Below are 26,331 nucleotides of genomic sequence, written 5' to 3' on the forward strand. Positions count from 1 at the left end.
CTTATTGATGACATTGTCCCCTGCAAAGTGTACAGGCCAGCATTTCTGTCTGGCAGGTCTCAGATGTCTGCAGTGGAAGTTAGAGAGACCCAGGCCATAGCACGCCTCATGGTGCATGTGGAGCACCTCATTCGCCGAGTCAAAGAGCACAAGTTATTTGACTCTGAAATTCCCCTTGGTGCTTTTGGGAGAATCAACCAACTGTTCACTGTTGCTTGTCTACTCACAAATTATGAAAATGGCCCACTAGTAAAGGCCTGGGCAAAGAAGCCTGACATCTGAGTAATAGCAAGAAAGTATACTATATATTTACTTTTCATTTTGTTATTTTTGTATTTAAAATAAAAGTAAATCACTTTCATAAATATCTACATTTCTTATACTTTTTTCCCATTACATCAGTTCTTATATAATGTTTTTTCATATAAGTCGAGCCTTCGTGTGGGACATTAAAATGCATCTTTTCAAATGCCTGCAAAGTACCGTAGCATGATTACAGGGGCAGATATAAGTTTCTACTCTTTTTCATTCATGATTTTTCTTTTTTCTTTTGGTATCTATATATATATATATAAATATAATAGGAATTAATAAAATGAATAAATACATGAAAAATATTTTATGTTAAGTAATATGCTGTTAATCATATAATTAAATGCACTAACAATGGCTCTTCCTGGAACTCCAAAAAGTATCAACTGTTCTTGCTAAAAAAAAAAAAAAAAAATAATGCCACTCATCTAGAGCAAAAATGTTGAAACAGAAACAGTTTGCAAAGAGGGTACGATTACGACAGTCAAGTAGCAAATTTCATACAGAATAAATTGTATCAGACCTTAAACAGAAATAACTCTTAACTGATTAAAACTAAAATAAAATAAAAGGAACATGACTCAGGTATTAACAATATATTTAATCACGTATATTCAAAGGTTTTGCTTTACAATGCCACTTTAATTGACCAGGCAAGCACTGAGGTAAAAATAAAAAAAGAAATGGTCAACCTTTTGTTTTATGGTTTGCAGTACTTCCATGTCACGAGGAACCCTCTCAATGAACAGGTCATTTTCTGTGTAAATGACAAAGTCACACCAGTCACACCCTGAAATCAACATTTGTTCCTGGATCTGCCAGTAATATGGATGTGTTCGTTTGAGTGTCTGCCTACCATCCCTAATCATTATGTAACAGCAGTCCACCCAGCTTGTCACATTTGGGCATTTTATTTATAAAAGGCCTAACGGTTGTTGCTCCTCAGGATCGTAAATAATTCCGTCTGGTGATGTCCCCATCCATGGTGCGTCAGGATGGATCAGGAACCCACAGGGGTAGTGGTTGACTTCCCTTACCCTGCAGTACTCCTCTACTGCTGTTGGCTCTAAGGCAAGCCCCCGCCGCAGGTCAGCAGTCTGACTGGAGGGTCTCAGAAGCCTTTTGGCAAGATTTTCAGAAGAGCTGTCACCCCTGGTGTGACAGACCTCCCTAAATCTTGTTGAGGTAACACGACACTTTCTTAGTTGGTGCCACTCTGCACAGAAACTCTGCTCCCGCGTGCTGCTCTCAATTTTGTGAGACATCTCTAATGTTGTCTCAAGGGACGTCATATGGTGGTGCTCTTGTTCTGAACAAACATACTCACAGGTGGAGGGTTCAAGCCTGTAATTGAAGAGTGGAAGCTGTGGGGGAGAAGGGGCGTCTTGGTGTGGACGGGTCCTGGGAACTATCCTTGCTGGCAGCTGATATGACAGAACGCTTCCCTCTTGTACTGGACCAAACAAAGAGTCAACAAGAGGGACATCGTTGGAGACAGCCATTGTGGTGATCATTGGAGCTTCTTCAGCTGGAAGTCCCCGGTACACATCCTGTATCCTTAGGGTGGAGATGAGTGGAAGAGGGCTGGTAGCACCTTTATACAAGTTGCTTCTGTGGAGAAAAAGAAAACTATGTCATAAACAAGAAATGAATATTCAAATGATAAAATTAATATTAAATGAAGCCTATGTTATTGTATTTTAGGGATTCAAATTATTGTCTTGTTTAAAAACGAAGTTGAATTATTTACTTATTTGCATTTTTAAAGTATTTCTAATATAGTACAAAATAAACTTCCATCCATCCATTATCTTTTACTCGCTTCTTCCATTTTGGGTCACTGAGAACATGCAAACTCCACCCAGAAAGGCCCCGGACTGGGATTTGAACCAGCAACCTTCTCGTTGAGAGGCAGCAGCTCTACCAGTTGCACCACCGTGCTGCCCACAAAATTAACTTAAGTGGTTAAATTAAGTTTTTGTTGTACATGTGTTCTGTTTTGGGCAGCACGGTGGCGCAACTGGTAGAGCTGCTGCCTCTCAGCGAGAAGGTCCTTGGTTCAAACCCCGGTCCAGGGGCCTTTCTGGGTGGAGTTTGCATGTTCTCTCCGTGCATGCGTGGGTTTTCTCCGGGTACTCCGGTTTCCTCCCACAGACCAAAAACATGCATGTTAGATTGATTGGTAACTCTAAATTGTCCCTAGGTGTGAGTGAGAGAAAATGGTTATTTGTCTCTATGTGTCCCTGTGATGGACTTGCGACCCGTCCAGGGTGTACCCTGCCCCTCGCACAGTGATTGCTGGACATGGGCACCGGCGACCCCCGTGACCCAAAATGGAATAAACGGGTAAAGATAATGGATGGATGGATGGATGTGTTCTGTTTTGTTTTTAAATTAAATTAATTTAAAAAAAATTGTGCATGTGTGTCTGTGGTCTTAAAATTAAAACAAACCTAATTCCTTCAAAGATTTTCCTCTCTCTTGGTCTTGCTGACAGGACGACCATGTCATTTACTAGACCAGGTTTTATGCCCTGCATCCAAAAACAACATTGCTGTAAATATTGAACTAAAATTCATAAACAGGATTAAAGACTCATGTATATGTAGTTACCATTGTCCTTGGTTTATGCCACTTCTGTTGGGTATCTGTGCAGCTTAGGACTGGAGGTACAGCTGGAAGCTTCAACTGGGAGTAGTGAGCCGTCTGGAATAGCAGAGCTGCCACATGGCTGCACAAGACTGTACCTGCCACACAGGTGCACTGGCACCCCTGAAACTCCACCGGCTTTGATTCCCTCAGCACCATCTGTGTACAATACCAAATATTTGTTAAGAGACCAAAATGTACCAGCTCCAAGTGCTATTATAAAAAGACAACCATAATTATAAAACCATTAATAAACCTTTTAAGTAATCATTAAAAATGATCAAAGTGAAATGAGAAAAATGTTAAGACACCTTTAGCATGTAAAATGTATTAAAATATATTTTGTCTAAGCTCACTTTACTCATTAAACTAAAAAGAACTCCAAACACAATCTCATTTCTGTGAGAACCATCACTGTTATATTCTTTCTGATACTCCCTAAGTTCATGTATTACATGACAACCCAGGTGCCATTTGATGCAGTTCAATCATATTCTTCTTCTTTATTTTTTTGTTGCAGTGACAGAATTCACAGAAACTTGATTTGAAAATAACAAACCTGAAGCAACTGTTCCTTTGTGTACCTCAGAAATAAATAAATAAAATAAACACAAGTTGGGCTTTTTTTGTTGCTTTAATCAATCAGAGATAACTTGTGTAGCCAATTAATGTTATGTGATTTAGTTTGACTATCATATATAAAATGTGTACTTCTTCAAAGTCCTTCTAGCTTCTTAAAACACAGCCCTGTAGTGAACATGTCGGGTCTCTTTGACTTACACTCAAACAATGGGGCTTCTGGAACGGAAACACTCAGCCCTAACTGTGACTTCTCCTGCGTCCTTGTTTGAAACTAAGATTTGTGTTAAACAGAAACATTGTAGAGACAAAACACTTAACGTTTACGCAACAATTTTGCAAGATTAGCCATGTTAGCTGTGTTATATGTAGCCTATATGAGGCAGTTTGGTGAACTGAAAAACAAATACGACTTACCTTCATAGTTATTTATGTAGTTGGACACATAAAGCTTAAATCCTTTGTCCTTTTTGGATGTGGGTGCTTTCGAGGACGTCTGAATAATTCTGTAGACATCATTAACAGACATTGTCAGCAAGTCCTGCAGCGAACGAGTGGAAAAACGCCATTACTAACACTGTGTTGCCTGAGAGCCGGACGTGTTCAGCGTGGCTAATAAATGCGGAAGCGCTAGAACGGAAGTCCGTGGCATATAGTCCATTCTTCCGGATGCATGTAAACACTAAGTCCGTCCATGTCAACGCAGATCTTTTCCTCTAATTAACATACGAAAAAACCTACGTTTACCCCACCGTGTCCATGTAAATAGGGCCTTAGAGGAATTATCATGTTCTTGCTGCTGTTGTTTGGCGCATTGTTTTGTACTATTAGTGCTTAGTATATTCTTAGTTTAGCGTATTTCTTGGTTCATGTCTTGGATCTTATTACTGTTTTTCTTTACAATTTGTATTTTTGTTGGATGTAACTGGGACCCTGTGTACATAGTTTTGTTCCACCTCATGTATCACATGTGGTGTGAATGACAATATAGACACCTTGACCTTGATATCACAGCTTTGTCGAGTCAATCATGCGGCGACGCCAATCTGAGGCAGAATCCAGCATGGAGGTAGTGAGGATTTAATTATATAAGACAATTGTTCAGCGGGGCTGACGGGGTCCCTGCAGAATGCAGTTCACCGATTTGCCGCCATGTCCCAGCCTTTTTTTCCCGTTTTGAACATCTCGTCTTGAGTCCGAGTTTGCATGAGTCGGGCAGTCGGTCAGTTTTAGCAGTGTTTGTTTGATTCAGTGTTTTTATATCTGTTATATCGCTTTCATCTTCATGTTCTCAGCAGGTGGAGACTCAAGAGACACCAGAAGTGAGTGGAGAGAAAGTTTTCAGCCAGACCACAAAGACACTGCTTCAAAGGTAGCTTCCAACCTCCTGTTGTAATACGGCACTTAAGACGAATAATAATTACAAGTAGCTCTTGTGTTGCATAAAAGCTGCATGAAAGTGAAAAATCTTGTTCACGTATAGATTTCATCTTCACTTGACAGCTGATGATTTTTCATTTTCAACGCAAAATTATTATTTTTTTTTTTCTGATTCAACCTTATTTCTACTGGTTAGTCTCAATGAGTCACGAGGACTCATTTACAAGAGAGACCTGTTTTAGGCAGACAACAAATAAAGTACCAACAACAATAAACAACATAAACAGGGAGGCTTAAGAGCGTGATTCCCCTGTAGTTGGAACACACTCCACGGTCCCCCTTTTTGAATAGGGGGACCACCACCCCGGTCTGCCAATCCAGGGGAACTGGGCGAATCTCATCCACTCCCAGGGCCCTGCCACCAAGGAGCCGGATGGTGGACCAGAATTGCCTCAAAGCCATACGGAAGTCATTCTCCATGGCCTCTCCGAACTCCTCCCACACCTGAGTTTTTACTTCAGTGACCAACCGAGCCGCATGTCGCTTGGACTGCCGGTACCCATCTGCTGCTTCTTGGGTCCCACAGGCCAAAATGACCAATCGGCGACCTCAATTTATCCCAAAGGTAAACACCCCTTGTCTGTGGAGCTGACTGCAGCCTCTCAGGGTGGACGTTTGAGTATGAAATCTCAACACTGCGGCCACTGCGCACAGTTTCCGTGCGGCTGACAGGACGCGCGAGTATACTGGAGCCTTAAGTCTGACTGAATGATGTCAAATGCAAACTGTAGAATCTGGAAAAACCTTGACAACCTTGGTCTTAGCTTGACAATAAACAACTGTATCATCGGCATAGAGATGTAAGGAGGCGTCAGGAATGTTTTGACCTACATTATTTGTATAAATTGTAAAGAGAGTGGATCCTAAAACTGAGCCTTGTTGCACACAATTATTTCATGATTTTCTCCCTCTTTCTGTTTTCTTTGTGTACGTCCAGATTGCCGAACACTATGGCTCAGAACCTGTCTGTCCCCCTGGCATTTGTTGCTCTGCTTCATCTGGCCAATGAAAAGGTGAATGTCTTTTAAACACATGTTCAATGCTTATTATGCACTAGCCATGTTAATGTGGCATGTTCTGCTCATTATGGTCCGAGCAAAATCTAGACTCAAACAAGGCTAAATGTCCAGCTAAAACTCCGGAACACTTGGAAATTCCTGGAGAACAGAGTTTTTGGGTGTACACTTGGTGGTGCACATTCATGCATAATGAACATTCAATAAGCTGTAGATGAAAGCAGGTGCTGCAGATTTAAGGAGAGTCAGGAGGAGGCTGTTTTCTATTTGGAGACTTTTTAAACAGTGTTTTTGCTGTTTTTTTAATTGGGCTCTAGCAGTGAAGCGCTGAAGTGCTGCGAAGGCCTATGGTAATCGCTCAGTTCATTAGGCCCGAGCAATTTTTCCGTCAAATGAATTAGCCTTTTGGGGCCTTAACATATCCCAAAACTCAACAAATTTGGCGAACGCATCAGGACTGCTGAAAATTTACGTATTTTAAGGGCGTTGCAAAAATTGCAACAGAAACGGCTCGAGCGCCTCCTGGAAATTTTCAAAATACCCTCCGCATTAACCTTAGTTCTATTTCGTATATGCTTCGCCCTTTAAGGCTATCGCTAGTGGGTTTATCCCTTCACTCGCAGCACTGAAAACTTTAGTCCATGCCCACCAGCTGTGTGGGCTCCACTCCCGGTCCGTATAAATTACGGTGAGACCGGCCAATCGGCTCCCATTTTTTCTTCAGCCAGCTAGCTAGCACTGTCAGAAGAACGAAGAAGAAAAAGATGTCCAGCAACACGTACGAAGGATGCCTGGGTCCCACCACGCCGACCTCGCCACCTCCTGCCGTCCCTGTGAGCTCCTTTCTCCAGAGGAGAAGCAGAGACGAGCAGCCTTGTTCAAGGTAAATGCCAAGGAGTGTTCTTCGTGGTGGGTCGCTACTCGCTGGACAACGCCATTGCCTTTTTTAATGCATTTTAGCGTGGTGAATTGGATGATCCCACTGAAAAAGGCGATAATGGCAGCAGCCCCCACTGCGCCCTCCCTCATGGAGAGCGTAGTGACGGAAGATGGACAGCTGAGTGAATGCTCAGCCACCTCGGGTCTTCCTATGTCGGCGACCACTTCGCTCCCAGTCGTCTGCACCCTCCAATTGGAATTGCCCGGCATAATCTAGGAGGCTGCTGACACAAAGGGACTTTCCGCCCCGGCTCGTCGCCATGCCCCCGTCTGGCCTTGCTTTCCAGCTATGACATCATACTGGAACGAGGCTGCAGCTGGGCCTGGCAAGCTGAAGGCGCCCATCTCCACCTTCACCCCCATCACCAAAGTGGAGGGCTTTACTGAGCGGGGTTTTCTTTTGGGTCCCTCTCTGGAGCCAAGCTTTGCGGAGACGTTTGGGACAAAGGCTTCCAGGATAGACTATTGACCTGTCCCTCCAGGGAAGCACGACCAGACCATCACAAAGCTCTCCAACCAAGCTCATCAGTGCTCATTCTAGGCAGCCGCGGCAAACATCAACATCGCCCTGCTGGCTTTCAGCATTTCGAAGAGGCTGGAGGAAGCAGACCTGCCAGAGGAAACAAAGAGCTTCCTCTGTAAAGCCGCTAACTTCATCCTCAACCTGTGCGCCACCTCTGCGGTCTGTCTGTCCCACATCACCGCTTGGATGACCATGATCCAGAGAACCACCTGGCTCCGCCTCTCGCCATCCTTACCCGAGAGGCTGCAGAGAGACCTGCTGGAGGGCCTCATCTCCCCAGAGACGCTGTTCGGGGCCAACTTCAGGACCTTCCTTGATAAATCGCAGAGGTCCGAGGAGGTCTCAGAGACGGTACACCATCTGGTGATGTCACAGTCCTCCTCCCGCTCCTCCGGCCGCTGGAGGGACCGCCGTGGCCAGCGACAGCAGCAGAGACACTCCACAGCTGTGGCAGCGACTTCACGCTGCGCTCCTCCGCCAGCCCCCTCCACCATGGAACAGCTCCTTGAGGGGAATGTGTGTGTTTTTGATGATGTAGTTTCGAAATAAAACAGAAACATCCCTGAGAGTAAAGTTTCATCTGATTCCAGCCTGACTGTCAGATCAACTGATCTCACAGCTGTCTCTCTTCACACATTCCCCACACAGAACAAGCCTGTAATCTCTAAATCTCTAATCTCTAAACAGCATTTTAAAAGGCACCACAGCTCGGTAAATCTCACAAAACACTCGTCTGCCACGTCAGCTAAAAATTATGTTTTTCAGCAGACCAAGTCCGGGAAAATCCCTTGCTCTCAGCCAGAGCCCGTTTTATTTTCTGCTGTTTCTGCCCACTCACCATGCAGCGGGAGTAAACATGTTTCTCCACGACAGCTGCAGCCTCTACTGAAACAGCGTCTCACTAAAAAAACCGTTCATGCCTCCTCTCATTGTGCGCCGGCTCACCTCAGCTCTAATGTGAGACCGCAGCCTGGGCCCAGCACAGAGACACACATACAGCCCTTTCTGTCGGAGCCCTCCCCCCCCAACCCCCGGAGAATATCCGGAGCAGGTGACGGCGATAGGGGCTTTAGCCTGGTTGACGTCCATGAGAAACATGACACAACACAAAAAACGTGTGCCCGCTCTCCGTGTGTTACTCAGAGTGGCAGCGAGTGTGTTCCCTGGACAGATGGATGGACCGTGTGATCAGCAGGGGTTTCACACTGCAGTTCGCAGCTCAACCCCCACCATTCAGAGGGATTATAGAGACAGTTCTGTTATCTTCAGAACATAGCTTGTCTCTCCAGTCAGAAGGTCAGGAACTTCTGATGAAAAACGTGATTGCCAGAGTTCCCAACGGAGAGGAAAATATGGGGTTTTACTCCCACCCACTACTTCCTGGTTCCGAAAAAAAACTGAGGGATGAGACCCATTCTTGACCTGTCCATGTTCAAAAAAAATTTATCATGCAGAGACAATTTCACATGCTGACAATCAAACAGCTGCTGGAGAACGTTCACCAGAACGACTGGTTCACCTCCATAGAGCTGAAGGATGCATCTTTTCACATTCCCATCATTCCGAAACACAGGAAATTCCTGCGTTTCTCCTTCCAGGGGTTTCTGTAGTAGTACAGGCTACCGTTCGGTTATTCCCTCGCCCCACACATGTTCTTAAAATGTGTGGAGATGGCTCTGCAGCCGTTACACATTGCAGGAATGAGAAAACGCTACCGTTACACCTGCTAAATCTGGGGTTTTCTATAAACTGGAAAAAGAGTATCGTTCTCCTGTCCCAGATGATTGTTTATCTGGGAGTGGAGCTAAACTCAACCACAATGAGAGCCCGTTTATCACAGCCAAGAGCCGACGTTCTGTCAGCTCAGCTCTGCTGTGTCAAACTCTGCAGTGTAGTGACAGCTCTGTCTGTCATGCGACTCCTGGGGATGGTGTCAGCGACTCATGTCGTGGTTCTGCTGGGCCTGCTTCACATGAGACGCCTTCAGAGATGGTTCGCCCACCTGCGCATAGATCCTGTGCGTCAGAAGAGGCGGATGATCTCTGTGCCCCCCTCCGTGAGAACCAATCTGAATCACTGGGGAAACCCCCTCATTCAGTCAGGGAGTTCCCATCAGCAGGACTACGTCACACATCTCAGTTTTCACAAATGCGTCCCTGTCAGGCTGGGTAGGAACGTGTCTGTCCCAGGCAGTGGGAGCACAGTGACCGGACCACATGTTGCTTCACATAAATGAGCTAACACATCTCACGGTCTAGAACATGACTCAACATTTTGCTCCCCTGCTGCGGGATCAGCATGTTCTGATCCACACAGACAACAGAGTGATGGCAGCTTTCAAATACCGTCAGGGAGACGCGTGCTCAGCCCAACTGTTACGCATTGCGAGACAGCTGCTGTGTTGGGCACACAAAAACCTGCTCTCCATCAGAGCAATGTACATTCCCGACATCCTGAACAGGGGAGTGGACATCATGTCGAGGGGCGGTCCCCGCCACAGGGACTGGAGCCTCCATCCCGAGCTGATTTTTTGGATTTGGAGCAGGTTCGGCCTAGCAGCAGTGGATCTGTTCGCCACACGGGAGAACACCCAGTGTCAGGTATGGTTCTCACTGAGTCCACGGGACAACCCACCGTTAGGGGTAGACGCCTTCGCTCACAGCTTGTGGCCAAAAATGCTCCTTTATGCATTCTCTCCAGTCCCGCTGATATCACGGACCCTGAACGGGTCCGGGAGAAAGAACTGTTAGTCATCCTCGTAGCTCCCGAGCGCATAAGCGCCCCAAGGTTCCCGAATCTGCAGCGACTGATATCAGGCCGGCCGTGGAAACTGCCGTGGAGGGGGGACACTCTCCTCCAGGCAGGAGGAGCGGTCAGGAGTTACCCAGAAATTGATTAGCACCTTTGGGTCTGGCCGTTGAACGGCTCTGTTTAGAAAGGATGGGCATCCCACAGGATGTGGTGCGTACGATCCAGGGCGCACAAGCCGCTTCCACCACAGGGCTGTACACATCAAAGTGGACAGTTTTTCAGCGCTGGTGCGCAAAGAAAGGCGTGGAGGCCATCTCATGTCCAATAGGTGGTGTTCTGGCATTTCTGCAGCAGCTGATGGACAGAAATTTAGCGTTCAGCACAATTAAAACTTATGCTGCTGCTGTCTCTTCCTGTCATGAGGGTTTCGGTGACAGAACATTTTTTAACCACCCGCTGATGAAGCGTTTTCTGAAAGCTGTACAGAGAACCAGACCTGTGTCCCGTCCACTAGCTCCACAGTGGGATCTAACGATGGTCCTGCGCGCTCTGATCAAAGCACCTTTTGAGCCTTTAGACTAGGTTTCACTTAAATTTCTGACACTTTAAACAGCCCTGCTGTTAGCTCTGACATTGGCAAAGAGAGTGAGTGATTTATCTGCTCTCTCTGTTGCCCCCTCATGTCTCAGAATTCAAGCTGATGGCAGTTCAGCTGTGCTGCGTCCTGACCCTGCTTTTACTCCTAAAAGCATCAGAAGCTCATTCAGATTGAGAGTGATAACCTTGGATGGGTTTTATCCTCCTCCTCATAATTCTGAGGAGGAAGCAACATCTTACCTCCTCTGTCCCGTGCGCATGTTTTTTTGTGTTACGTGACTCGCACGGCCGCACTTCGCCGCTCTCGGCGTCTGTTCTTACATTACATGGACAGCTCTGCAGGACGCCCTCTATCCACCCAGCACCTCTCACACTTGTTGTGTGAGGCTATTTCTAAAGCTTACAGTTCATCTGGGCTGGATCCTCCAGAGAATCTCGAGGGATTTCATCCTCCATGGCTCTGCATGGAGGGATGACAGTGGAGGATATTTATATGGCGGCTGCCTGGTCATTGCCATATCATTTATTCGTTTTTATCTACGTGATGTTTCTACTTTCGCTATGACCCATTCTGTTCTCAGTGTTCTGACAGAATGATTTTTATTTGTTTTATGGAGCCTCACTTTTGAGCTCACACCTTTCCTTAGATAGAGAACTTTACTAATTGGCTTTTATGTATGTGAATGTTCCTGTAAAGTGCCCTGAGACAACTTTGTTGTGATTTGGCGCTATATAAATAAACTGAACTGAATTGAATTGAATTTAATTGAAACACCTGCCTGCATGCAAAATCTGAATCTGGGGTTATAACCAGCGTTTGTCGTGGAAGCATAAAATTTGGTACACTTGTCCAATTCCTCAAGATGCACAGAAAACCCTCCAGCACAAACGTTGTACAATAAACAGGAAGGCAGCCATTTTTTAATGCCGTCCCCATTTTCTCACCTTTTGGGCGGTTTAGAGCCTTCGCATTTGAACAAACTCCTTGTAGGGGTTTCGATCAATCGGTTTCAAAATTGGGACATTTTGGTCAAAAGGCATGGGGGACGAAAAGTTATCTAAACAGTGCGTTTCGGAGCGTCCTGAAGGGGTGGGGCCAGACCTCAAAGTTTGACATCTCGCTATGAAAAACAAAACGCTAATAGCTCCTACACAAAAACTGTCTGAGACATCAAACTTCCAGTGATTGATCCACATCCGGTCCCCTGCAAGACTGAATGGTCAAATCATGACATAACTTAAGCCACGCCCCCTGCCAACAGGAATTGTAACGTTTTACGTTGAACAGTCCCTTTCTGACCCATGTGACATATTCAGCAATATACTGTGTCCAGTGACCAAAAACATGTTGGTGTAACTTGCTTTTCAACACTGACAGTTTTGGTTGGAGCTTGTGGACGGCGCGGCATGGAGAAGTAAGACGTAATGCCGTTGCCATACGTTTGGCTCTAAATTCCACAGATTTCAGCCGAGGTGCGCCAAAATCAGTATGATCGATCATTAGCCACTCCTTGAACAGGAATCCATGATAAGTGGCCAATAGCCTCCTACAGCGCCCCCAAGAATATTTTAAAACCTCAGCCCCTAGCCAATTTATGACAGATGTAGTGAACTAAGCCTCAGGTCAAATCTGGCCCTGAGGGCCTTCCTGGGACAAGAACTGTTACTTCATTGATTTGAGTCCAGAAACACAAAATTAAGTTCATCCAGAGACTTTCTAAGTGTGTCCTGCACTGATCAATTGAAAGAACACTCTTTTTTTATTATCATTACTATTTTACAAATGTCTTGATAATCAAAAGTGTGTTTAGTTCAAACCATTTTAAATGTTGAAGTGAACTACTCATTTTAAATCAACTGTGTAACAGTATTAATGATTTTTAATCCTCATTCAAAGTAGAAATCAAGTTAATGTTGTTACAAGAGTAATTATGCATTTTAATTTTCTGTCTGAAATGAGCAAGTTGTAAGTCGGTCAAAAGTCAAGTTTCGGTCAAAAACATGTTTACTGGAAAGAAATGTCATGTTTAACTTTTTCAGACAGATAGGAGGAGACTGGCTCCAAAAAGTCTAATTTCTTCAAAACATCTTTCTGTCTGTTCTTAAAACAACCTAATCTTTCTCCTTGACTTTTAATAACCTCTTACATCACTAAGACCACACCCTGTTGGTTCGTTTCGACCAATCAGGAAGTTCTCAGAGGAACCGGAACTGAACTCTTTAAAAGGGTCAACACTTCCTAGTTCCAAGCAGAATGCTGGAATGTAGAACAACGAGAACAATGGGAACTAAGCTGAACAGAATGCAGTTCGGAACGCAGAACAAAGTTCCGAGTCTCGTGGGGATTATGGAATCTTCCACATCTGAGTGGAACCTCTGACGGACTTACTCCTCATGTGAGTCCACCCGTGAGGTGAACGTGTGTTGAACGAAGTACCGTCACTACTCCGGACGTTTTCCAACCATCCTACGGAGACGCTGGAAATGGTAGCGTTAAATGGAACTCCGTACCAGCTGATTCATCTTCAGAGAGGTAACGAGTCGATTTCCTACCGAAGCGTACCGAGGTAAAGCTGGGTTCGAATGGAGAGTGCCGTTCGTTATACAGACACATATTCCCTCATCCATCTTTCCCTCTCCATTTAAACTCCTTCATTTCCCATCTTTAAAACTCTTCTATCTGCCAGTAATCATCCAGATATTTTCAGAAATGTCTGTTGGTTTAAAAGCTGCAAGTGGAAACCATGGCCGTATGGTTTCCTAATTGTAAAGCTTGCTAATTAAGCTATGTGTTATTGTAATCACTTTTGCCAAATTAATGTAAATGTTTGATGTTAAATTTTGATTTTGTTAATAAATGACCACGTTCATTTTGATGGGTCAAAGAAAATTAACGTCACATTTAATCGTTCAATGCACGATATTATTCAGTCCAGAAAAATGAAAGAATCCGTTTAATTTATGAATAATATCAACAGATATAGTTCATTACACAGATAATTCTGAAACTCAGTAAACATCTGTATCTTCTCAGCACCTATGAAAAAGTCTCTTGGAGCCCTGGTCCAAACTCAACAGGAAGTCGGCCATTTGTGTCAAAGGGTTATTTTTGGGCATTTCTAATTGTGAATTTTAACAACCTCCTTCTAGAATTTTGAAGGATTGCCTTCAAACTTAGCTAATATGCCTTTAAAACATTGGGGAGTAAAAGTTATCTAAAGATTGCGTTTTCGTTTATGTTAAAGGGGCGTGGCCAGGCCTCAAATTTGTGCTTCACGCCGTTAATTTCCAAACGCTATAACTTTCACATTGAAAGACAGAAATGCAACAAACTTGGCATGAGTCATCCCTGTTAGATGCCCACTGATCCTCTTTGGTCATATTCGGACGTCATCCAAGCCCTGCCCCCTCAGAGCAGGAAGTCACTTTTTTTACTTGGAATGCTCCCTCTCTGACACCCTTGACTTGATCTGGATGATCCTGTGTTAGACAACATATAACAAGTTGGTCTGACTTGAATTAAATTACAACCAATTTTAGCTGGAGGATGTGGACGTGGCAGTGTGACGAATTAAGAAGTGATGCCGTTGCAATACGTTTGGCTCTAAATTGCACAGATATGAGCCGTGGTGTACCAAAATCACTATGATTGATCATTACCCACCCCTTGAACAGGAATCCATAAGTGGCCAATAGCCTCCACAGCGCCCCCTACATTATTCCTACAGTTGTAGCTCAGTGATACATCATCCAATCTGCATAGCGCTGTATACCGAACTGAGGTTCTTGTATAGCACCGACCGAACTGCGTCTGTCAATGTATGTATTGAAACATCACTCTTTTTTCGGTGTCAAGTTTCGGTATTGGCTGTAACTTGTCACGTGGTTTCAGCACGCCAGCAGGTAAAACGCAGACATACAGGTCCTTCTCAAAAAATTAGCATATTGTGATAAAGGTCATTATTTTCCATAATGTAATGATAAAAATGAAACTTTCATATATTTCAGATTCATTGCACACCAACTGAAATATTTCAGGTCTTTAATTGTTTTAATACTGTTGATTATGGCATACAGCTCATGAAAACCCAAAATGCCTGTCCCAAAAAATTAGCATATTTCATCCCACCAATGAAAGATGAGTGTTTTTAATGCGAAAAACGCCAACCTTCAAATAATCATGTTCAGTTATGCACTCAATACTTGGTCGGGAATCCTTTTGCATGAATGACTGCTTCAATGCGGCGTGGCATGGAGGCAATCAGCCTGTGGCACTGCTGAGGTGTTATGGAGGCCCAGGATGCTTCGATAGCGGCCTTAAGCTCATCCAGAGTGTTGGGTCTTGCGTCTCTCAACTTTCTCTTCACAATATCCCACAGGTTCTCTATGGGGTTCAGGTCAGGAGAGTTGGCAGCCAATTGAGCACAGTAATACCATGGTCAGTAAACCATTTACCAGTGGTTTTGGCACTGTGAGCAGGTGCCAGGTCATGCTGAAAAATTAAATCTTCATCTCCATAAAGCTTTTCAGCAGATGGAAGCATGAAGTGCTCCAAAATCTCCTGATAGCTAGCTGCATTGACCCTGCGCTTGATAAAACACAGTGGACCAACACCAGCAGATGACATGACACCCCAGTGACTGTGGAAACTTGACACTGGACCACAAGCAATGTGAATTATGTGTCTCCTCTCTTCCTCCAGACTCTGGGACCTTGATTTCCAAAGGAAATGCAAAATTTACTGTAATCAGAGAACATAACTTTGGACCACTCAGCAGCAGTCCCAGGCGAGATGCTTCTGACGCAGTCTCTTGTTCAAAAGTGGCTTGACCTGGGGAATGTGGCACCTGTAGCCCATTTCCTGCACACGCCTGTGCACGGTGGCTCTGGATGTTTCTACTCCAGACTCAGTCCACTGCTTCCGCAGGTCCCCCAAGGTCTGGAACCGGCCCTTCTCCACAATCCTCCTCAGGGTCCGGTCACCTCTTCTCGTTGTGCAGCGTTTTCTGCCACACTTTTCCCTTCCCACAGACTTCCCACTGAGGTGCCTTGATACAGCACTATGGGAACAGCCTATTCATTCAGCTATTTCTTTTTGTGTCTTACCCTCTTGCTCGAGGGTGTCAATGATGGCCTTCTGGACAGCAGTCAGGTCGGCAGTCTTACCCATGATTGCGGTTTTGAGAAATGAACAAGGCTGGGAGTTTTTAAAAGCCTCAGGAATCTTTTGCAGGTGTTTAGAGTTACGTCGTTGATTCAGATGGTTAGGTTAATAGCTTGTTTAGACAACCTTTTCATGATGTGCTAATTTTTTGGGACAGGCATTTTGGGTTTTCATGAGCTGTATGCCATAATCATCAGTATTAAAACAATTAAAGACCTGAAATATTTCAGTTGGTGTGCAATGAATCTGAAATATATAAAAGTTTCATTTTTATCATTACATTATGGAAAATAATGACCTTTATCACAATATGCTAATTTTTTGAGAAGGACCTGTATAGCAAACAGACTACGTGTTTACACCTAGAGCTGTATAGAGCTGCCGTATAGCTGCACGTCTATGGTGCTGGTTACGCCCACAGATGGGATTCACATGTGCAGTCCGTGTTGTCGAACGGCTTCAATTTACGAGCAGAAAGTTGCTCTGTGTTTTTCTGCAAGGAGAGAGGAGGACAGCAGCCGCTCCCCCTCCTCCTCTCAGCGTTAAAGTCAGCCTGTGAGTGTTGAACGGCCTGATTCATTATCTCCACGGCTGGACTCCTCTTCATCAAAGAACTCCAAGGACGGAGCTGTGTCTGGGATTTCAGCTGGTGAGTTTAGGTTTGTTAACGTTACTACAGCTTAATATGTGCATCGCAGTGAATTAAACTAGAATCCATGTAACGCTAACTTTAAGATATTAGTGTGTAGCTTTATTTTATGGTTACGTAGCTAGCTAAACTCAGAAGCTAACTAAAGAATGACAGTAACAGATAAAGCTTAGCTTGTAAAAATGTGATTATCCATCCAGTCAGCTGCTTAAACAGTTCACCTAATGTTCACTGTTTATGTTAATGGTCTCCTCACAGGAGCCTCTGTCCCTGATTTGAGGAGGACAGAGACAAAAGAAAAGCAAGGTGGGGGCCACAGGACAGTCACAAACTTTGTTGTTAAAAGTTTGCTGCCTTTTTCTACAGTGGAGGCTGCAATGTGGAGGTAAGTAAACTTTAAAGGATGTTGTTGACCAGTTAAACTTTTATCTCTCAGCCTAGATAATGTTTTTTGATCAATAATAACACAACCATGTTATTGTTGATGTTTTGTGTTCTGATGTCAGTTAGGAAGATGATCAGAGCCCTAAACCCCCAGAGAACCACAGAGAAGATTCAGGAAGAGACACAGAGGTGCAGAAGTCTGCATCAACCCTAACCTCAGTGAATCCAGTGACCTGCTGGTGGAATGTGAGGGACAATATGTCAGTGCTATCAAACTGACAACCAAGTATCTGTATGTGCAACAATCATCATCTACAGCCTCAGAGTGAACATCTTCTGCTGGAGACACCATCAGCCAGACATGTTGATGTTTCTGAAGAAAAACTGTTAAGTGAAAAGGTCCTCAGTGTGTAGCAGTGAGCATTAGACACTGACGTGTCACTTGTTGTTTGTAACTGGTCTTTTGAACTAGAAATTATTTGTTCATTTTATGTAAGAAAACTGCTTGGAATAGAAATACCAAAGTTAAAAAATAAAACTCACAATTTGTACTGTAATGTGTAACGTAATTTTATTCTTGTTAGAATTAATATTAATTACAAAACTTGTACCAAAAAAAGAATCGTCCAGGAACGGACACTGACGTGAAGGTACCAATACTGATTTTTGTAGAAAGGTACCAGCCCTAGATCTGCACCAGATTCATTGTGCTTTATCAGTGAGCATTTCTAGACACATTGGTATTGTGGTTTAACATTTGACTCATGTGTGCCCCCTAGATTATTCCAACAGTTATATCTCAGTGACATTTCATCCGATATGTGCCAGATTTATTGTGCTTCATCAGTGAGCACTTCTAGACACATTGGTATAGTGATTTATTATATGACTCCAGTGCGCCCCTTAGATTATTCCAACAGTTATATATCAGTCAAACATCATCCAATATGCAACAGATTTTCTGTGCGTGATCAGTGAGCACTTCTAGACACATTGGTATTGTGGATTAACTTTTGACTCCAGTGAGCCCCCTACATTATTCCAGTGGTACATCATCTGATCTGCACCTGATTTTTTTGTGTTGATCAGTGAGCACTTCTAGACACATTGGTATTGTAGAATCATGACATCACTTAAGCCCAACCCACTTAGAGAATAAACTGTCGATTATTGGGTGACTCTTCCCTGTGTAAGATGTTAGACTGAAACTGTTTTCGCTAACTGTTGATTACCACATATGACATGTTGAAAAGTAGGGCTGAAACGATTCCTCGAATCATTCGAGGACCTCGATTACAAAAAATCTTCGAGGCAAATTTATCTGCCTCGAAGCTTCGTTGAACTATTCAGAGCACTGTGGTCTAGCTGGAAGGTTTTTGTGTTACACGTTAGCGCTTCCGCTAACGCCTATGTGCTAAATTTGTAGCTATGGAGGGAACGGAGCCTGCGTAGAAGAAGAGTCCCGAAAACAACAAAAACTGTCAAAAGTTTGAAACATTTTAGGCTAAACAGAAAAGATGACACAGCTCAATGCTTCCACTGCAAAGCAGAACTGGAGTAACCACAACAGCACGTCGTCCATGTTGCAGCGCCTGAAGAGAAAACAGCTGCTGTAGCATCAAACTCGTCTGCAGCTGCAAGAGGTATCATGTTCTCTGTGCAAAATATGTTAAACTAAATGTGATCATCATCTGTCATGTTATAGATGTAAAATGAGGCATATTTCTGCTAACGTTAAATCTGCTGACTAATCATAGTGGCTACCTGGCAGGGTCTGTACGTTGTGTGAGGAAATAAACTGCAGGACTTGATGCAAGTTTGTTAAAGATAAAAGCAGCAACAGACTGACACATTTATTTATTGCTGTACTCCCACCCTGACTTAATGAGATATTTAGGGTGAATATTTCAAGTGTAAATGTATTTACATGAGTTAGTAGGATTTTTTTTTCTTCTTGCCGCTGTTTATGACTGAAAACTGATTAATCTGCATTTATTACATTTGTTTATAGCTCAGCAATCAAGACTAAATAGTAATACAGTCTGCAGAACTCGATGCACAAACTCAAACGTTATATTATCTATCTTACTCAGTTTCTAACATAAAGATTACATTCAGTTTTCCAATCCATAAAATTATTTTACAGTATTTAGATTTTTATGTGATGGTTAAAATATTTCAGTGACAGAGGGTTTTAATTAAATCATTCTCAAACCTCACACATAAATAAAAGCGTAAAATGCATAAATCAAGTACAACTGACACTAATGTTACTTTGATTGCAGCAGGTCATCAGAAAGTGTAGATTACTTAACAATATTACATATTTTTATAATATCCAGTGAAGTACACTTGAAAATGTATTAAGGCATTACAATGAACAAACAAATAATAATGTTATTCTTCTTCTTTTCAGTAAATGTCAGAGTCATACGTTGGACAGCTTCGTACAAAGAGCTCCAGGATGTTGGTTGTGCAGCGGCTGAGTTCACAAACAGCATTTTAAATATGATCATCACAGACATGCAGCAGCTGTCCATGGTGGAAGATGAAGGATCCAGAAGATCCTCTCCACCTTCAATCCAAATCATGTCCTTCCTTCCAGATCCTACTTTGTAAATTCCATTCAGTTTTACAATCCATAAAAATTATTTTACAGCATTTAGTGTATTATGTGATGTTTAAAAGTAATTCAACTTAAGCAATAAAATATTTTAAAAAGAGGAATTAAATGGGTTGTTTGTTTAATGTTTTTTCGTGTATTTGCATCACTCATAAAATGAGTACGGTAGTTACTGCAGAACCTGACAAATTTCGTTTTTGATTACCCGATTAATCGTCAGAATAATCTCTAGATTACCCTATTACTAAACTTTTCGTTTACAACAGCCCTAATTGAAAAACACAAAATAAGTGCTTGTCAAACATTCACCATAAAACAGGAATTCATAATAACTCCTGTCTGGAAGGTCGGATTTCGCCTATACTTATAAGACCTGCAACTGGACAAGTACTGAGTTTCGGTTTTCATGAGCTGTATGCCATAATCATCAGTATTAAAACAATTAAAGACCTGAAATATTTCAGTTGGTGTGCAATGAATCTGAAATATATGAAAGTTTCATTTTTATCATTACATTATGGAAAATAATGACCTTTATCACAATATGCTCATTTTTTGAGAAGGACCTGTATGACATTAAATAGTTGGACTTCCGGACCTTGGACTAATGAAATTTTGTCTAACTGGACCTCTTTAAATTAAACTGTCATAGTGGATCAACCAGTTTGTTGTTCAATTCAATTCAGTTTATTTATATAGCGCCAAATCACAACAAATTGTCTCAGGGCAAGCTTTTTTTTCTGCAGCTGTGCAGCCTCCATGCCACACGTTGATGCTGGAGCACAGGATGCTCTCCACTGCACACCTGTAGAAGGAGGTGAGGACTGAGCTTCCCAGACCAGCTCGTCTCAGTCGCCTGAGGAAGTAGAGTCTCTGATGAGCTTTCTTCATCAGGCTGGTGGTGTTGCTCCAGCTGAGGTTGTTGCTCAGGTGCACACCCAAGTACTTGTAGCTGGAGACCACTTCCACCACAGATCCTCCTATGTTCAGGGGGGTGTAGATGTTTTTGTTCCTTCTGAAGTCTACAATCATCTCCATCTTCTTCACATTGATGTGATTTAACAATAATAATAACAATAACACACAGAACATACCTGGGATCCTGAACAGGCTTAATTAACATAACAAGCCAACGAGTCCAACAAGCAAGTTACCATCCTCAACGTCACTTCTGAACAACTCCGCCAACTCCGGAGGAGGGGGGTGGGGGGTTATCAGAAATCAATCAATCAACCTTTATTTATACAGGTAAATCCCATTGAGCCTCGAGGACTCATTTACAAGAGAGACCTGATTTCAACAAAGAAAGATGACAACAATGGACAACAGCAACAACAATAAACAGTTATAAAAAAAGCATACTACAGTTGTTTTTTTTAACAAATAGGATGGCTAAAAGGAAAAGGTAACAAAACAAAAAAAAACAGCTAGATTCCAAGACAAATGTAGAAAACTAAAAACAGGAACATGTCAGCATTGGACCCTGCCAGGTGTCCAACAGATTCTTAAAGACACTTAGAGAGGTCAAAGGTCGAGAGCTTCAAATCTTTTTACAAGATATTCCAGAAAACAGGAGCGGAGTAGGAGAAGGCCCTTTTGCATAGTTCAATCCTCATTGAGGGAACACTGCAGGTAATAATGTCCTGAGAGCGCACGCTGTAGCTGCACTCACGCAGAGACAAGTAGGAGGAGATGTATGAAGGCAGCAGACCAAGAAGTGATTTAAAGATGAAAATGTACCAGTGAGAGAGTCTGCGTGAAGTTAATGATGTCCAGTTAACCAGTGAATACTGGTTGCAGTGGTGGGTACGATAACCACAGCCAGTTATGAATCTTAGTGCACCATGATAGACAGCATCCAACATCTGCAGGGTTCAAAAAGAAAAGGAACCACATATAGTTGTCAAAGCCTAGAGGGCCCTCTCGCAGCTGCAAATGGTCATGTTTACTGTTTGGTTCATGTCAGTATGAATAAACATAAACAAGTCAGTCAACAATTGTCATGAATAGGGGAAAACAACATATACAAGTCGCTTCAGACTATATGTCGCAAGGCTGGCCATCTACGAAAAAAGGTCTGACTTAAAGTCCAGAAAATATGATACTATAATTTGACTTCTGTGCTTCATCTTTACTGTTTCAATGAAGTAACATTTGTTTCTAAAGTACTGGAGAAAATAGTCGAGTCCCAGTTAAAGTGCTTCCTGGAGGATCACGCCATCTTAGAGCTTTTCCAATCTGTCTTTAAACCTCTTCACAGCACTGAAACTGCCCTGCTGAAGGTCTTTAACAACATCTTCAGATTCACAGATAGCGGTGATTCTGTGCTGCTTGTCCTGTTGGACCTCACAGCCGCCTTTGACACATCGACCATGAGATCCTCATTGCTAGGTTGGAGTAGTGGGTGGGCATCACAGGATCAGCCCTCAATTGGTTCAGATCTTACCTCACTGACAGATCCTTTTGTGTCTCCATCAAGGATTTTAGTTCCGCAGAGGCAGAGCTCAAATGGGGGGTTTCGCAGGGGTCCATCCTGGGTCCCCTCCTATTCTCTTTATACCTGCTGCCGCTTGGTACTATTTTCCGGAAACACATGTCCTTCCACTTCTATGCCGATGACTGTCAGATTTACTTTCCCCTAAGACAAAATGGTACATGCTCTATTCAACCGCTGCTCAACTGCCTGGCTGACATCAGGGATTGGATGGCTTTAAACTTCTTAAGTTTCAATGAAAAGAAGTCTGAAGTCATGTTGTTCCCTCCCAACGACACAATCACAAACCACTGCATCGACCTTTCCACTCTAACCCTGTCAGAAAAGCAAAGAGTCACTAATCTGGGCGTGATAATGGACCCCTCCCTGAAGCTTAACAATCATGTAAACATGATTGTAAAATCATGCTTCTTCCAACTGAGGCGGCTGTCTAAACTGAAGCCCATACTGTCCAAAAATAACCTGGAGACAGTAATACATGCATTCATTACATCTGGGCTTGATTACTGCAATTCACTCCTGTTTGGTATCAGTCAAACCTCCATAGCACGACTACAACTGGTCCAGAATGCAGCAGCCCGATTTTTAACCAGCACAGGCAGAAGAGAGCACATTACACCAGTTTTGGCCTCACTGCACTGGTTACCGGTTCACTTTCGAATCCAGTTCAAAATACTCATGTATGTCTACAAATCACTGAACAGTGTCCCCCCCCCCCCCCCCGCCCCCATGTCTCTGATCTGCTACAACCGTATGTCCCACCACGCTCCCTGAGGTCAGCAGACCAATTGCTCCTCACAGTTCCAGGAACTCGTCTTAAGCGCAGAGGTGACAGGACCTTCTCTGTAGGAGGACCAAGACTTTGGAACGAGTTACCCCTGCTTGTCAGACAGGCCCCCTCCCTCTCGGTTTTCAAGTCCCATTTAAAAACTCAGTACTATTCAGTAGCTTTCAACACAAGATGTTCTGTTTTGATCCTGTATGCTCCACACTGGTTTGTTGTCATTATCTGCATCGTTTTTATGTCTATATTCTGATTTACCTCATTTTGTATTTTGCTTTGTGTGTTACCTGTTGTTCTGTCTGTACAGCACTTTGGTTGGCTTTGTAGCTGTTTTAAGTGCTTTATAAATAAAGTGGTATGGTATGGTAACAGAAATAAGGATGACTGACCCAAAGTTTAGATGTTTTTTTAATGAACGTTCATTTTAAATTTGTTTGTTTTCCAGAACTTGGAGCTGGTGAAGGTTGATGACATGTCTGATATCATCATCAGGCAAGGCCAATGAGAAGAAAAGAATTAACTCATGGAGTCACATTTTTTGTTTGTCAGTCTTTGCCTTTTTTTTAAATTGCTCTTTTTTTTTTTTTTTGCCTTTGTTCCTTTCTGATGTTTTTGTCAAAATAAATCTGCTTTTATTCTTTGTAGCTTGTATTGCTTTTATTTTGTTCTTTTTTTCATTCAACCTTTATTTAGACAGGTAAATCCCATTGAGCCTCGAGGACTCATTTACAAGAGAGACCTGATTTAAAAAAAGAACGATGAAAACAATGGACAACAGTGACAACAATAGTTATAAAAAGGCATACAGATTTTTTTTTTTTTTACAAATAAGATGGCTAAAAAAGAAACAAAAAATAGATAGATTATAAGGCGAATGTAGAAAACTAAAAACAGCAACATGTCTGCATTGGTCCCTGCCAGTAGTCCAACAGATTCTTAAAGCCACTAAAGCCCCTTATCCACGGGTCTTTTTGGTACTCCTATGTAACTAGTTGTGGCCGATTGCGGGATTTATCAACAATGCCTCTAGTGGTGAAACCCACCCCATTTTTGGGACCTAAATCACTGAGGTCCCAGGTCTGGTTCTTGTAGGGTCTAGTTGTGACATCAGCGCACTGTAGGTCACTGATTGGTCAGGGGGCGTATTCATTGGTGGAGGGCGGAGATTCAGTCTTCCACCGGAAATCACAATCCACCATTTTCTTTTTCACCCGCATAACAGACAACAAGAAATCGGAGGAGCTTATTTTGGAATATTTTATAAGGTAAAACAAATAATCATGGCACAACCGTGGTCGAATGCTGAAGTTCAGGCATTTCTCTGTTTGCTGGCCGATGAACAAGTGCAGCGCGAGCTAGATGGAACGAAACGAAATGAAAAGATTTTTCAAGAGGTGTCTGCGCAGATGGCGGTGCAGGGCTTCCATCGCACACCAAAGCAAAGAGGAAAGCTTAAAAAACTAATAGTTGATGGTGAGTGTATTTTATTTACTTTAAGCATATTTCCTTTTCCTCATGCAACCGTTTCTTTGCGTTTTCTGAAAGTACTCTGAACAAACGAGGCTGACTCGGTTACGTCGTCATTAGTTAGCATCATTGCTAACTGTACTCTGTTGCTGTTTTTCCACTCTTATTTTGATGCAGAAAGTCCCACTGAACATGAAGGTTCGCCAGATTCAGCTTTTGACTGTCCAATCCTCCCCGCTTCTGACCCTTCCCGACCACACCAGCTCCGAGTACGTGCATGCCACCGGGCACATCTACGCCACCGGGCGCATGCACGCCACCGGGCAACACGCAGCAGAGCGGCACCCGTTACTAGTAAGAAGCAACAATCGTGTTTAACATGACATTGATCATGTTGATATGAATGTTGTTTTGTTTTTGTTGTAAAACACCTTGCATGTATTCAAACTACTTGTTTATTCAGTTGTAATGTATAAATGTTAAATTTAGTTATTCATTTATTACTTAAAGTTTCATTTATGAAGTTTATTATTGAAATTATACAGGGTGTAGTGATTTTTGTTCAGATTAACGATGCTCTGCTCTTTTTCTAAATGAGCACAAACCGTTGTAAATGACTACATGTAGTTTATTTATGCCCACCTGCTTACTATCATTAAAGTACTAGACTGCTTTATGAACAGAATCATTTCTGATCTTGTAAACAAACACCTTTTGAAATTAGCAGGAACTTTAATGTAAATAATTTATTTAAAAACTCTACCTGTACTTCATCATCTAACAGCCATTTTCTTGTGTGTTATTCCTAGGCAATAGAAAGCGCAGATCAACAAGTGCAGCAGAGAGCTTTGTTTCTGCGCATACAGAACAAGAGGAGATGAACCGGAAGCAGAGAGAGGAACACTTCCATTTTATTTGTGAGGATGCCAAAAAAGCAAGGCAAGAAGAAGCTGCAGCAGCGAGGAAGCAGGAGAAGGCAATTAGGAGGGAGGAGATGGCCTTGAGGAGAGAGGAAGCAGATGTTCGCAGAGAGGAAGCAGCACAGCGAAGGCAGGAGGCTGAACAGAGTGCTGCTTTCAGTCAGGCACTCCTTGGGGTGCTGGAATCCATTGCCCGTTCCATGGCAAACAGACATGTTTAAAAATATTTAGAGTAGATCATAGTTGATCTATAGAAATGTAGATCCTGCAAGGTAAGCCCACAAATAGCCAAACGTAGCTTGTTAAGGTTGCATATATAATTAGTGTATAATTGGTTTTTTTTGTACAGGTCTTTATTTCTAATAAAAGAAACATTTTCAAGTCTTGAGCTTCCATCTGATCATCAAAAGTGAAGTGCTTACAGTGTTTTTTTACGTCAATAGTGTAGATAAGTGAAGTAATTGTTTTTTACCTGTAACAATGCTGGTGAAGATTCTCAGTTATCCTTGACACGGCAAATCCCCCCCAAAAAATATAAAAACAAAACCACAGGACTTTTTTTAAAACTGAAGACGTTTCGCTAATCATCCGAGGAGCACTCACAATTCAATGAAAAAAGGAATCTGGGATTAAAGTTATAAAGCTGTGGTGTTCTGTAAGCTTGCTGGAGGTTTTCAGTCATTGCATGTCAAACACCTCGACCATGATGTCCATCTTGTGGATCCAGCAGCTTCTGCATCTTTTTCGCCCAAGGTCAAAAATTCTCTCCACGACTTTCACTGTGGTACAAAGGAGCACTAACTTAATATTACTTAACAGCACTTCAATCATGAAGATAATTTACGACAGCTTAATTTAAAGAGCTGCGTGGTAAGCATAAACTCTGAAAGAGTTGTTAAATATCAAATCAAATGTAGGTTATTATGTAATGTACGTAATATATATATATATGTATATATATATATATATACATACATATATAAAAATCAAATTACAAAAAGACTATTAATCCCAGAGGGAAATTAAATGTAATTCATCAT

At 42.7% G+C, this 26,331-nt stretch overlaps 1 protein-coding gene across 1 annotated transcript in view; it reads left to right on the forward strand.

The window, feature by feature from the left end:
* ncaph (non-SMC condensin I complex, subunit H) overlaps positions 1-23,409 on the forward strand; it is a 152,176-nt gene extending 128,767 nt beyond the window's left edge. Inside the window, exons 15-17 of the mRNA XM_037680782.1 lie at positions 4,836-4,912; positions 5,918-5,993; positions 23,350-23,409. Of these exons, the coding sequence (XP_037536710.1) occupies positions 4,836-4,912; positions 5,918-5,993; positions 23,350-23,409 (213 nt within the window). The remainder of the gene's footprint in view (positions 1-4,835; positions 4,913-5,917; positions 5,994-23,349) is intronic.
* Positions 23,410-26,331: the final 2,922 nt, after the last annotated feature.

The sequence above is a fragment of the Nematolebias whitei genome, chromosome 8, assembly GCF_014905685.2.
Source record: "Nematolebias whitei isolate Nwh7 chromosome 8, NemWhi1, whole genome shotgun sequence".
NCBI lineage: Eukaryota > Metazoa > Chordata > Actinopteri > Cyprinodontiformes > Rivulidae > Nematolebias > Nematolebias whitei.